The 15023-nt window shown below is 40.1% G+C and overlaps 1 protein-coding gene and 1 long non-coding RNA gene across 4 annotated transcripts; both read left to right on the top strand.

The window, feature by feature from the left end:
* Positions 1-639: 639 nt before the first annotated feature.
* LOC141661719 (uncharacterized) lies at positions 640-6408 on the top strand. 3 transcript variants are annotated; one of them, XR_012550100.1, is made up of 3 exons: positions 640-766; positions 1074-1170; positions 6149-6408. It is a non-coding gene; the product is annotated as an uncharacterized LOC141661719 (long non-coding RNA). The 3 variants fall into 3 exon arrangements; XR_012550099.1 differs by adding an exon at positions 5431-5690 and having other exon boundaries at positions 640-1170; XR_012550098.1 differs by having other exon boundaries at positions 640-1170.
* Positions 6409-11467: 5059 nt separating this feature from the next.
* Positions 11468-11815, top strand: LOC141660327 (uncharacterized). The gene has a single exon (XM_074467305.1). It carries the CDS (start codon positions 11468-11470, stop codon positions 11813-11815), a length of 348 nt encoding a protein of 115 aa, XP_074323406.1.
* Positions 11816-15023: the final 3208 nt, after the last annotated feature.

Here is a 15023-nt window from a genome sequence, read left to right as displayed (position 1 = left end):
ATTGAGATTTTTTCGGGGTGGAGGAGTTTTGGAGTCAAATGGGGAGGAAACTATCGATAAGTTCTCAAAGGATGTGTATGTTAGGAACTTAAATCAAGATTTTTAGTTCATGACCAGTTTAGAGTTTTGTATTGATTTTTGCATAAAAAGTATAGGTTGGGCATATAAAGTACGTGTGACAGTGTTGATCAGGGGTTGTGAGAGATTTGTTAAATAAAAGCAAAAACTACGATGGCCTGCACAAAAAATATTGACATCTTGGGTGCTAAGTTGGCAAGGAGTGCAGTTGAGGTGCCAATTATATGGAATATACAAGTCAGCACCTGGCTGCGTCACTGTTAATTTCTCTTACTTGATCTATATTTTGTAAATTGTAACCATTTTTTATTCCATCTTCCTAACTATAAACAAGGCAAGTTGACAAACTATCTCAAAAATTTCCAATCCTACACCAAACAGACTAAAGTCATTATGGATGGTAATTAATTGTTGCTAATATATTTATATACATATATTTCTATGCCATAACTAACAAAAAAATTATCTTGTTATATTGAAATTAGAATAATGTGAGCTGAATTTTCATCAGGCGGGACTCCTTTTTATCTATCAAGAAGCCTGGTTCTCTCCCCTCTCTCATAATTGCACGCTACTGAAATGTCAAGAGACAATTTTTTATATTCATTATTCAGCCTTTTTATTTTCTAAAGCCTAAAGCTGAGACGCTCCGAGATTAGATTATTATAGCCTAACACGGGGGCCATGGGTACGATATACTGGCATCCCTGCAGAACAACACTAATTTTTATGAATGGCATAATGGTCCTATTTTTCCCTAAATTTCCTAAAGCTGCTTCATCCTTATTTGCACAAATTGTTTGCGATATAATTCTTATATCACAAAGCATTTGAGTGAGCGTGGTTCAGACCCTATTTTTTAGTTTATGTGTTAGATAAGTCATGTTTTATTTTTTGCCTATTCTTGAAGTTAATTAAACTATATGTTGCAGGTAAAAGTACTTAACTACCTTTGCTTTCTTTTATATTAGAATTTTCTTTGTATTTTGTTGCAGATGGGTTGTATATATTGTACTATGATTTTTAGCTACTTGGAGTGGTTGCTGATTACCCCCATTCAGTAATTCTGGATTCAGTGAAGGTGCTACAGTAGTAAGTGCCTTTCCCCCTTAAAACTACAACTGAGTTACTCTCTCGCAGTGCAGAAACATGTACACATCCCCTAGCTGTAGTTGTTTTTATTTTGATCTGCATTTTTTTGTCTTTAAACTCTGTTTATCTAAAATTTCTCGATGTTTTTGATAAGATAATGTCTGTGTGTGTACATGTGTAGATATTAGAATTAATAACTTGAAAATCATATTTTGCCATTCCATACTTTCTTAAAGGTAAAAAAAATAACAAGTGCCGATGTTCTCATCGTAAAATCTTACTATTCCGTGATTCTAATAATGTAAGGCTAAAAACTCTTCTCTTTCTGACATTTTTTGTTTGTTAGTTGTTACCACTGACAATATTCATACTTTGTAGCTCAGCTGATAATGTTGTAATCTCGGCATAGGGTGTGATTTTATCTGTTACGATCTTGATCAACATATATTGTTGTCATATGATGAGGTTATTACAGTCCCGAAACAAGGAATTCGTACCTAGCAAAATATGAACATAGACAGATATATTATAATGGTTTAAGAGTTTTTTAGCTTATGTGCTTCATATGGCGTCTCCGTATCTGCAACTAGATTACAGCTTTTGCTACTTTTGACAAGAAAAATAATCAGCTTCAATTATTTTATGCATATTATAGGTATTTTTCATATATATATATTTTTATATATATATTTATTTTCTTTATTAATTAACTCAAGGATGGATGTGCAGGGGAACTTGTGAGGCACATCTCCGAAATTCTTAAAAAATAATCTATTCTTTATATTATTTCTATAAAATAATTTGAATGTAGTCCTAACAAATTTAGTATCACTAAATTTAAGTGTTATTATATATTTTAATTAATTAGCATATGAGATTGTAAGAGTTGGTAAATTTAATCTTCTCCCGAACAATAGTTTATTGCCGAGATCATGGTAAATGAGTGAATGAAGTGTTTGACAAAAATTGTTTCTACAGATCCCTTGAGATATGTATGTTAGATTGAGAATTTTAATGTATCGTATTTATCTATAGAACGTGTTGGACTGTATCTGTCCAACCAGCTGTTCACTCGTGGACATTATATGTGGCACTAGGGCTGTTCACGAACCGAGCCGAGCCGAGTTTTGATTGAATAGAGCCGAGCTTTAATTTTTTTTCTGACGAACCGAGCCGAGCCGAGCTTTCTAATCGAACAAAAAACGTGTTCGAGCTCGAGCTCGTTAACTAACGAGCCGAACACGAGCTTGTTCGCGAACATAAACGAGCCGAGCCGAGTCGAGCCGAGCCGAGCCAGAAAAAATTCTGGTCAACCGATGTTTGACTGTGAAAATAACTTATCAAATAAATTTAATTTTTTTTGAAAATTTGGTTATATCACTAAAATATATATATATCTTGACATCCATACGGTTGGATCGAGGAAAAATATTTTTAAAAAAATCGAAACACCAATTAATGACTAAACACTAGTTAGTGGTAATAGTCAAACTAGTACTTGACTGTTAAAATAACAAACCAAATAAAATAATTTTGGTCTGAAAATTTGGTTATATCATTAAAATATATTTATTTTGACATCCATACGGTTGGATCAATTAAAAATAATTTTAAACAAGTCGAGATACTAATACAGGACTAAACACTAGTTACTAGTACTAGTCAAACTAATATTTGACTGTTAAAATAGTAAACCAAATAAAATTATTTTGATCTGTAATTTTGATTATATCAATAAAATGTATGTATTATGACATCCATACGGTTGGATCAATATAAAGTATTTTTAAAATAATCAAAACAACAAATCAGGACTAAACACTAGTTAGCGGTAATAGTCAAACTAATACTTGACTGTTAAAATAACAAACCAAATAAAATTATTTTGATTTGAAACTTTAGTTATATCATTAAAATATATTTATTTTGACATCCATACGGTTGGATCAATTAGAAATAATTTTAAATAAATCGAGACACCAATACAAACATTAGTTACCAAGACTAGTCAAACTAATGTTTGACTATTAAAATAGCAAACCAAATAAAATTATTTTGATCTAAAACTTTGGTTATATCAATAAAATATATTTTTTATGACATCCATACAGTTGGATCAATTAGAAATAATTTTAAATAAATCGAGACACCAATACAAGACTAAACATTAGTTACCAAGACTAGTCAAACTAATGTTTGACTATTTAAATAACAAACCAAATAAATTTATTTTGATCTAAAACCTTGGTTATATCAATAAAATATATATTTTATGACATCCATACGGTTGGATCGATATAAAGTATTTTTAAAATAATCGAAACAACAAATCTGGATTAAACACTAGTTAGCGTTAATAGTCAAACTAATGTTTGACCATAAAATAGAAAATCAAATAAAATTGTTTTTGATGTGAAATTTTGGTTATATCATTGAAATATATATTTTATAACATACATACGGTTGGATAGATGAAAAATATTTTAAAAAAAATCTTAACTAAAATATAATTATGAAGCTACATTTTAAAATTAGAAACTAAAATATAAAATTTCTAAATCACCTCAAAATATATCACATATGGTATGCAAAATTATCGTTGGAAGATAAAAAAAATACAGTGAAGTCGGATTTAAAAAAAAAATCATACCTATATAAAAATATTTAGGATATATTAAAAAATTTTTGAATTTTAACGAACGAGTTCGAGCCGAGCCGAGCCGAGCTCGAGCCGAACAACCCTAAACTCGGCTCGAGCTCGATTTGCTTAACGAACATATTTTTCTGTTCGAGCTCGAGCTCGAGTTCGTTAACGAGCCGAGCCGAACGAGCTTGTTCACGAACAGCCCTATGTGGCACGATCAAGATTCAAGAGTCACTAAATGATAAGGTCGGGTCGGGGTCAACGCTAATAGTGAAGTGAGGGACTAAACTTATAAATACTTAGGGATCCATACACGAAAACGGTATGATATCAACCCCTTCTAATTTTTGTATAGCACACACAACACACACGTCATGCATGAAAAAAATACTAAAGCCTCACATGTTTTTATGCCACCAAGAATACAAGTTATACTATTTGTTATAGTTTTCTTGCACCTCTGAAATTGAAATACTCAGACCAAGACACTAGTATTCCTAAAGCTGGAGTAGTAACTGGTGGATAACACACGCCATAAAGAATTAGGTTATTGTGCGAGGTAAGAGTAATAAAATGTTTAAGCTTGTGCAAAGAGTATGGCTGCACTGCACAAGCTTGTGTAAAGAGTATGGTTGCATTTTATGTTAGAAAATTAGGATTTTAGAGCTTAATTTAATTATGTTCTTGATGTTAATCCTAAAATCTAATGATTGGAAATTGTTCAATGATATTTGAACTTAAATTTTCATGTATGGTTTTAAGAATTTTCTTAATGAAATCCATATGAAATGAGAGATGAAAGTAGCTTGAAAAAGCTTGGAAAATTTGAGAATGTTTGTCTCACATTGAAATAAATAAAGGGGGTTGCGTGTTTTATATGGTATTACCCACATGAGTAGTATACAACTACTAAGGTGTGTGATGGTCCATTGTGTTGTTATGTGCTTCACGCGCACACACACGCGCGCGCCCCGCCCCGCCCCGCCATGCACCGCACCGGACCGGGTCGGGTCGGGTCGGGTCGAAGGGCGATTTGGGCGAATGTCTCGGCGTCTCGCGTACGCGAGGCGACCTGGGCGAGGATTTTATTTATTTGAGAATTATTTTAATTCGAATTTATTTATCGGTGATTGGATTATTGGGCTGGGTTCTGAAATAGGCTAACTAGTCTCAATATATTGAACCTGCAAATAATCTGATCTGTAACAAGTTCTGATATAAGAATCAGAACTTAATAACTGATGAATAAAATCAGAACTTAACAAGTTCTGATATCAGAATCAGAACTTAAGTACTGATGAGTCGAATCAGAACTTAAGTACTGATGAGTCGAATCAGAACTTAACTTAAGTTCTGATAATAATGTGGGTGTTAATGTGAAAAGCTGTTACAAATAATTTAAATTCAAAAGCTGTTCAGTTTTGATTTTTTCATTTATGAATTCAAAATCTGATCAGTTTTGATTTTTTCATTAATGGAGCAGTTTAATTCAGACATTAAGTGTGTGGACAGTTTCATTTTTCCTCTCCTATAAATAGAGGCTAAACTGAATGAATATAGAACATACTACATTCTCATCACTTCTCTTCAACCTCTCTGCTTTTCTCTCCCATAAGTCCTGAAGTGCTGATATTTTCCGGCGACTGAGGTGCTGGTCGAAGTGGAGATTTTGTTGCTGCTGTTAACATAAACTCCGAGCTGTTTTATCCTGGTGGAGATATTGCGCACATCCCAAACGCAGCAGGTAGGGGGCAATAATCTCTTCAAGAGCAGCCAGGACTTCGAGCAAGGCCTGGTGACTCAGCTGTAATCATTTTCTTGGCGTTTTGTATCTGTAAACCTTTATTTCAGTCACTGTTGAAAGCTATGGTTTCGGGTACATCTTTCTTTCTCTCTACGTTATTTCAGTTACTGATTTTGTTTACCTGCATGTTTTGTTTTGTTAACTGTGGTCTTGGCCTAAACTTGTTAAATTCTTTATACACTTGCCTCTATGTTGCTTTACTTGTTAGTGAGTTTCTCAACATTTTACTTATATCTTATAAGCATTTTGTTCATGTTTAATATTTAATTATACACTTTTAATGACTTAATCCAGTATATATAAAACCATGTTTGTCCTGAAATTATATTTAGCTTTCACAAATTTTATATATGGGAGTTATTGCAAAATTGCCTTCTACTTTTTTTTGGTCAGGAATTGCCTACTACCTTCGATTCCACAAAAATAGTTGTTTTTAATGCAAAAACCCTCAAGAAATAGTTGATGCACTGCCGTTATTGTTGCTATTGAAGAGGTGCATTGTAAAAGGTACACTCATTTTTTTTTCGCAGGCACATGGGATTGAAGATTTGATATATCGTGTATCCCCTATGGATGTATCTTAGGGTGTTGTTAAATGCTCTGAAATTTATTAAGCTACAAAAGTGAACTCTGCCCATGGTCTTAATTTTGTAAATATACGAGATCCTCGACCAAGTTGCTATGTAAATTTGTAACCTTGCGATCTTACTTTGGCCATTGAATTTTTGTTCTTTGGAATGCCAAGTAACACCTGCAGTCACTGCTTATTTATTTTCTACTAATTTATGCACATGCATGTAACAATGTTATTCTTTTTTTTTAGATTACGTCAAGGTTGTTTAGGGTTATAAACAGATTGTTTTAAAACAACACTATCATTTACTGCTATTTATTTGTATAATGGTAAAATTATGAATGCAAACTCACTGATTTACAATAGTGTCATGGGAACATAATTTCCGGGCTTTTTTACGGAAATTGGTTACTAACTTTTACTTTTTGATCTGTTGACTCTTTTAAATTGAGTTAGACGATATTATTATTAATCTTAAATTTTGGACGCCTGGTTAGCTATTTATACTCGACTTCTAATTTGATATACATGTCTACCCAAATTTTTATAATTTGTAAAATAAAAAAGCTGCAAAATATTTGACAAATAAAATATTTACTATAGGAATTTATGATACTACCTATTACCTTGACAAATATAAATATTTAAACAAATTTGATACATCTTAGATCTCCGAGTATCTTCTAACAACCGCGCAAAACGTGGTGATTTCACCCAGTTAAAATACTAAAGTGAGATCAAACCAGCGAAGGGTGATAGTATCAGTTTCCTTCAACGACCATTTCAGGCGGTCCAATGGTCTGTGCCAAGGTTGCTAAAAAAACACGATTTCCAGATCCCCTATTCTCTCATTTATTATAGTCTTTTTGCTAATTATAATTATTCGGTTGTGTGGTGACTTATGACCTGCCACGTGCAATTTTTGATGGCCCTTACAGTGTAAGATATTGTTCTTCCTGGAAATGTATTTAACTTTCTAAATTTTTTACTTCCAGGATTGTTTGAAAAATTACTTCCTAGCTTGGATTTCCCATAAATATACTGTTTCTTTGATTAAAAAACCTACTAGAAAGTAGAAATAATTGATGCATTTAGTTATTGTTTCCAACACAAGAGTGTTTTACAAAAACCATGATCATTTTTACCATGATCATTCTTTTGATGAAACACATGTTGAACATCGTATCAAAAATCTCTGTTATGAATGTATTCTAGAGTGCTGTTGAATGCTTTGTAATTTATTATGTTTCAAAAGTGCGCCTATGGGCTTACTTTTTGTATATTTGAGTCCCCGACAAAAAAATGGCTATTAGGCGGAACATTGCCATGTAAAATTTTAACCTCGAACAATTAATCTAACTCTTAAATTAGTGTTCTTCAGGATGTGTTGACGGAGGAATTTGGGAACAACAAAACTTGAGGTTAGTAGCCGGAAACAAGATCTGTGATGACAGTTCTTCGTCGGAAACGTGAACAGTAGTCGGTGGATCCGATGAACAGTATTCGTCGGAAAAGATGAACAGTGTTTGGTGGTGATAATTATTGGGGGTTGAGATTGCTTAGGGTTAGTGGTGGCTTCTTTGCGCTCTCGCTTCTGACCCCTTACAATTTGCCTACGTACCCCTATTTATAGGGGATCAAGCCCACGTAGTTCTTGGGGAACAAGAAATCTAATGGGCTTAGATTTCTTATCCCGAGGCCCAGTAGGAAACCCATTGGAAACCGTCTTCTACTAGCTTTAGGAATGCCCGCCGATGAGGCCCAACCACAAAGGCCCAAGGCTCGTCCGCAGCTTCGAGACTTCACGGATGAGGCATCTCCCTGGCCAAGGATAACCCTCCGCTACCAGCTGTTTCTCTAGTCCACGGACGTAGGTATAGCCATGATTCACCCCAAATGTTGGACGCATCCTTGTCCCCCGATAAGGAGCCCCTACCAGATTACAGGACAAGTGATCCCAAGCTTTTGGGTGGAAAGTGCAGGATACTCCGAAGTCTCCCACGAGGACACCCGTTGACTACAGAGACAGAGCTCCCAAAGCACACACCAAATTTCACCTCACATCCCCAATGAGGACACCCATTGACTACAGGAGGAGGCCTTCAGTCCAGGCATACCCCTGGAAGTCTCTGACCACGGACACCGCCTTTCCTGTAGATGTGCTACAGGGAGGAGTTCTTCAATAGAGTACCCGCATCAAATAGATTAGTAATAACATTCTCCATCTTTCTTGAATCTTCCAAAAAGTTCGTCCAAGTAGCATGTCAAAGATGCATTTATGTGCCAAGTAGAAGTTAAGGGCGCGCCCAAACATTCCTGCATGTTGGCGCCGCCCTGTGTCATCAGCCTTTAATCTCTTCCTTTATCAGTCTACATCATAGGGCGCGCCCTAATTTATTCATCGTTAGGGCTTGCTCTAACTCTGTTCAAGCCAAGGTGTGAGTCTGTCAAAGTAATCATGTCTGAGTAATCCGTCCAAGGAGCCTTTCTTACTTAGGGCGCGCTCTAAGGCTCACCACAGGACATATTCCAATCAAGGAATTCCTCTCCCCCTTTTTAGTAATTGGACGCGCCTCCCCATTATGTTTGAGGGCGCGCCTTTAGGGCATGATAACCACAACCGTCAATCAGCTATTCAATCATTGGGGCGCGTTCTTAGGGCACGCCTTCTTTTTTATGGAAAGTCAATCTTATCTTTTCCTAGATTTTAGGTATTTCTCCTTCGATTTTGCCTATTTTATCAATCTCAATTTGAATATTGTTTATACCAATTTTTGGGCATAACAACTACAACAAATTGGCGCTAGAAGGAGGGGCTAATCAAGATCTGCATCTGGAAGGAAGGATGTCTCAATATCGTGATGAAAGTTTTATGATGGAAGTTCTGAAGAAGATTCTGATCACGGCTATGAATATGAACCCTACGTTCCGCCAATGACTGGCCGTCCTACGTCGGACGTTGGGGGACAGCCGCCTGTACTCATCAGCAACGCCGACTTGTTGGAACAACTGTATAGCATGGGCGATGCTTTGAATGGTTTTGATTCAAGGTTGAGCACCGTGGAGCAAGGCAAGGCCAAGAGGGGTCTTCGCCGCGGCCGTACAACTCACGCACCTGGAAAAACACCCATGACTGATAGGGATGCCTCAGCCGGCCATGGCCACACCGAAGAAGGGCGTGTGCCGATAACCCCGCGTCGCCTGGACTATTCCAATGACACGTCCCCAATCATCGAGCTAGTGGAAGAAGATGCTGATGGTCGGCAAATTCTGCGTTTGGATAACCGAGGAGCCACCCATCCGCACCGGTCTGGACGTAGTCTCGAGAAACGCCGACAGGCAGAGTCGATGCCGGAGAATCAGCAACGGGGCTTCGCAGCTTTGAAAGATCGTTTGGGGATCCGCTTGGGCGATGATGAATTAAGAATGTTGTTACTTGAATGGCAGAAAAAAGCTGATCGTGGAGATGTGACGCCCCATGATACAACGCGTGTGCCCCTGAATTCCCAGGAAAATCGGGAGCGGCACCGCGATCCAACGCGTGTGCCCCTGAATTCCCAGGAAAATCGGGAGCGGCACCGCGATCATGAGAGAGCTCCTCCCCACAGATCGTTGGATCGATATGGGCGTGGGTATGGAAACGATCGTTGGAGAAGGCCTCAATGGAGGGGAAGAGGTGAAGGCCGAGGTAGATACTTAGAGGGATACCGTCACGATAATTACCGCGGTCATCTTGATTCCCACTGGAATAACCGAGCAGACGGCTATGACTATGCGGAACATGATAATCATAGAGACGAAGAAAACTACGATCGCGGTACGGTTCGAGGCCGCGGCCAGGGTCAAGAAGAAAATCAAGGGAGAAATCAAGGACGGAATCCCGAAATAATTGTGATACCCGAAGATGCCCAAAACACGAACCAGCAGCAAGCCCCTTCCGGGGGGAATCAAGTGAAGGCACCTCCATTACAACCCCAAGGTCCGCAGCCTCAAATGCAGACCATTCCAGGCGTGGAAACTTTCAAAGTGGGAGATCTAAAAAGGCTACTTAACCACCTGGAAGGTAGAGTATCGACCACAGCTGAAATCCCTTCCCCATTCTCGGTGGCGGTAAGAGAGGCGCAATTGCCGGCCGGGTATCGCAACACTACTAGCGATCTCCGTTTCCACGGAAACTCAGATCCGGTGGAATTCCTGGGTCATTTTAATATAGAGATGGATGTGTACCAAGTCCCGGACTTGGCTCGATGTCGTCTCTTGGAGGCAACCTTCAGAGAAAGTGCCCAGCAGTGGTTTCAAAAGCTCGGGCCAGGAGTGATCACCTCATGGGACCAAATGAAAACTCTGTTCTTAACCAAGTTCCAAGCCGTGGTGAGATATGCGCCCTCTGTCACAACTCTTGCCAATGTTAGGCAAAGGGAAAATGAAAGCTTGACATCGTACTTCAAAAGGTTCAACGTTGAATCTACCAGCGTGAGGGGAGCATCAGACGAAGCCATGAAATGCTTCTTGATCGCAGGATTAAGGGTTGGCTCAGACTTTTGGAAGCACTTGCAAGGGAAAGACCCGACTACTCTAGTAGGTGTCTTCGCTTTGGCAGAATCTTTTAAAGCTATAGAATAATCTCTGGCTGAAGTGCAACCGACTTCACAGTCGAGTCAGAGAAGCAAAGGAAGGAAGATGGATAGGTTTCCAAGCCCAAGGTACAAAAGAAAGTAGTCGAAGCCCAGACCGGGTAAATACCGCAAGCACGAGGAGGGGATGGAGTCCTCCCTCAAACTATGATAACAGAACAAGCCGGTACATGCCCTTGGTCGCATCTATCGAGCATATCTTCGAAGTAAACAAAAACAGAGGGCTATTTAGAAAACCTGAAGCTTTATCATCATGGCAAAGCAAAGACAAGAAAAAGTATTGCGAATACCATGAATCATCTGGACATAACACGCATGAGTACCGACATTTAAAAGATGAAATCGAATTGCTTATCAAGGAAGGATACCTTGGTGAATGGGTAGTCAAGGAAGTAAGGAAGCACAAGGATGAAAGAGCAAAAGAAGAAGAAAAGCGAGCCCCACGCGGGTCGAACAATGATACCCTGGAGCAAAATAAATTTATCAGGGATGGAAGTATCCGAACAATCTACGGGGGAGATCCCGAGATGGAATGCAGTAACCGAGCCTTGGCAAGATAAACTAGGGACGCCCGGTTCAGGCCTCTCACAGACATTCATATGATGGACACTCGACCGCCCAAAGTATTTAAGGGCGAGTCCATGGATATCACCTTCAGAGAAGCAGATGCCCGATGGGTACATCATCCCCACAATGATGCGCTGGTTATTTCTATCCAAATCGGAACCAAAAATGTCCATAGAGCCTTCGTGGATAATGGAAGCTCGGCAAATATCCTCTATTACAGCACCTTCAAGAAAATGGGACTACCTGATCAGGATATGTCGGGGGAAGACTCGTGGGTCTATGGCTTTTCAGGCGCAGGAGTTAGAGTCATGGGATCGATTCGGCTGCCATGTACTTTGGGGGAAAGCCCATTGTCGGTAACAAAGATGCTTGAATTTAAGGTCCTGAATCAGGAATCGTCCCACAACGTGTTGTTGGGATGACCTTTTCTGCGGTAGAGGAGAGTTATCACTTCAATCCACCACCTAACCATCAAATTTCCAATGCCAAATGGGGTGGGGAGTATAAAGGGCTCTCAGTATGACTCTCGGGAGTGCTACAGGCAAGCTATGAGAGGCTTTAGAAAAGACTCCCATGCCGAAGATACTTCGGACGTAGATCAAGAAAAAAGCATTGAACAACCAATCGAGGAAATCCGAGTCCACTATTATGTTGAGCAAGAAGATGAGCATCCCTCCAGGCTGCCTCCAACAATGTTGTACTTGGAAGACACAATCAGAATTGAGATGTTTGAAGAAGAGGAGGCAATGGACATCATAGTCCAAACAGATTTCAATGGGGAACGGTTAGAAGGAAGATTCGATGTCTTGTAAAGCCTCGAACAGGATGATGCCCTTCCCCCTGAGGGAGCACCCTTACCCGCAAAACATACTAAGGAAGTTGATGCCCCTGCTATGCAAGGCACGCCTTCTAAAGAAGTCGACGCTCCTTCTAAAGGGGATGCACCTTCTCTATAAGACAATGAAATCCATGATTCGCCTGACCTGGATCCCCGGATACCAATGCCGACGGAAAAGATGGGGCCAGCAGAAGATATGATTGAAATCCCTGTCGATGAAAAAGATCCGAGTAAGGTTTTGAGAATAGGATCCCAGTTGGCACCAAGGTTGAAGGAAGGTCTTTCAATATTTCTCTTGGCGAACCTTGATGTATTTGCATGGAGCCATTCTGATATGGTAGGAATTGATCCAGAGATAATGTGCCACCGACTGAATATCGACCCCAAGCATAAAGGGGTTCGACAAAAATGAAGGGTCATAAACGGAGAGAGAGCTTTAGCCCTGGCAGAGGAAGTAGAGAGGCTCCTGGACATCGGACTAATTCGGGAATCCTTCTACCCAGAATGGCTAGCAAACCCGGTGTTGGTAAAAAAGCCCAACGGCAAATGGAGAACATGCGTGGATTTCACCGATCTGAATAAGGCATGCCCGAAAGATAGTTTTCCCCTACCGAGAATTGATCAGTTGGTCGATGCCACGGCAGGACATGCCTTGCTCAGCTTCATGGACGCATACTCCGGTTATAACCAAATCCTTATGTATGAGCCTGACCAGGAGCACACCTCTTTCATCACTGATAGAGGGCTCAATTGCTATATCGGAATGCCATTTGGTCTGATCAACACCGGTGTCACTTATCAAAGATTGGTAAACAAAATGTTCAAGAAGCAAATTGGGAAGACGATGGAAGTGTATGTGGATGTCATGCTCGTAAAGTCGAAAAGGGCGGAAGACCACATCGCCGACTTAGCTGAAATGTTCCATATTTTGAGAAAATATAAGATGAAACTAAACCCGCAGAAGTGTGTGTTCGGTGTGGAGTCGGGGAAATTCTTGGGATTCATGGTCAACCACCGGGGGATTGAGGCTAACCCGGCAAAAATCAAAGCTCTGCTAGACATGAAATCTCCCACCAGCGTCAAACAAGTACATAGTCTGACAGGAAGGATTGCGGCCTTAAATCGATTTGTCCCAAAGTCATCGGATAGGTGCAAAGAATTCTTCAAGGCAATCAAAGGAAGGGGGAAGGATTTTCTGTGGACTCCTGAGTGTGAAGAAGCTTTTCTGAAAATCAAAGAGCAGTTGGGAAATCCTCCGATGTTGGCCAAGCCAGAAGACGGAGAAACGTTGATTCTTTACTTGGCAGTATCTGAATACTCCATCAGCGCGATGTTGGTAAAGGAAGAAGCAAGCCACCAGTGGCCCGTATACTATGTGAGCAAAAGGTTGTTGGATGCGGAAACCAGGTATACCAACATGGAAAAACTAGTGTACGCTCTTATTCTTGCGGCACGAAAGCTAAGACCATACTTTCAGGCTCACCGAATAGAAGTTCGCACCACTTATCCGCTTCGGCATATTCTACATAAACCTGAATCGTCAGGGAGAATGTTAAAATGGGCAGTGGAGCTAGGACAACTCGATTTGGAATATTGTCCTCGCACGGCAATCAAGGGACAAGCGCTGGCTGATTTCATACTTGAGTTCGATACAGAAGTTGATGACAAGGCCATAGTGTTGGCGGAACCGACCTCGCAAGGAAGTTCTCAGGATGAGAAGAGGCAGGAACTCCCACACCCTTGGTGGATATTACATGTTGACGGGGCCGTGAACAACAATGGATCAGGTGCCGGGATTATCTTGATCACTTCGGAGGGGCACCTTTTGATGAGTGCTATCCATTTCAAGTTTTATGCTACTAACAATGATGCTCAATATGAAGCCTTGATCAACGGTCTGAAATTAGCTCTGGAGGTAGGGGCCGTGAATCTGATAGTTCGAAGCGATTCCGAATTAGTTGTGAACCAGGTCAACGGAGGTTTCCAAGCCCGGGGACCGCGAACAGAGTTATATATGAGATGTGCGCAACGCCTACTGAAGAAATTTTCAAATGCCAGGCTAGAAAGCGTTTCGCGAGAAGAAAATAGTAATGCGGATGCTTTGGCCAAGATGGGTTCACAGATGGACAGCGTTCAACTTGGACAAATCCCTTTGAGAATCCAGGAAATCCCAAGTATTCCAGAGGTAGAGGTGCTTCAGACGCAAGAAGTCCCGCGAGAAAGCTGGATGACCCCCATTCATAACTATATTCAGACAGGAGTTGTACCAGAAGATAAATTACAGGCTCGACGCCTTCGGTACCAGGCAGCAAAGTATGTGGAATATGACGGGATATTATACAAGAGAGGATTTAATCAGCCACTGTTATGTTGTGTGGATATGGAAGAAGGAAACTATATTCTCAGAGAGGTGCACGAAAGAATTTGTGGTAATCACTCGGGGGGTGGTTCGTTAGCATTAAAAGTACTCAGACAAGGATACCACTGGCCGACTATGAGAGAAGATGCCTTCAATTTTGTCCGGGCTTGTGATCGTTGCCAGCGATTCACCAACTATTTTAACACCCCGGCATCCACAATTACCTCATTGGCAAGTCCCTGGCCTTTTGCCATGTGGGGAATTGATCTCATTGGAGAGTTGCCCAAAGCAAAGGGGGGTGTGAAATACGCCGTGGTGGCTGTGGACTACTTTACCAAATGGGCAGAGGCTATGCCACTAGCCACGATCACGGCAAAGAAGATAAGGGATTTTGTGATCAATTTTATAGTATGCAGGTTCGGTATCCCCTACA

Source organism: Apium graveolens, chromosome 5 (assembly GCF_009905375.1).
Source record: "Apium graveolens cultivar Ventura chromosome 5, ASM990537v1, whole genome shotgun sequence".
NCBI lineage: Eukaryota > Viridiplantae > Streptophyta > Magnoliopsida > Apiales > Apiaceae > Apium > Apium graveolens.
Note: the sequence above shows the minus strand (reverse complement) of the source record. Positions and strands in the feature narration are given on the sequence as shown.

Coding starts and splice junctions, on each gene's coding strand:
- LOC141660327 (XM_074467305.1), top strand. CDS start 11,468: ATGGATATCACCTTCAGAGAAGCAGATGCCCGATGGGTACATCATCCC.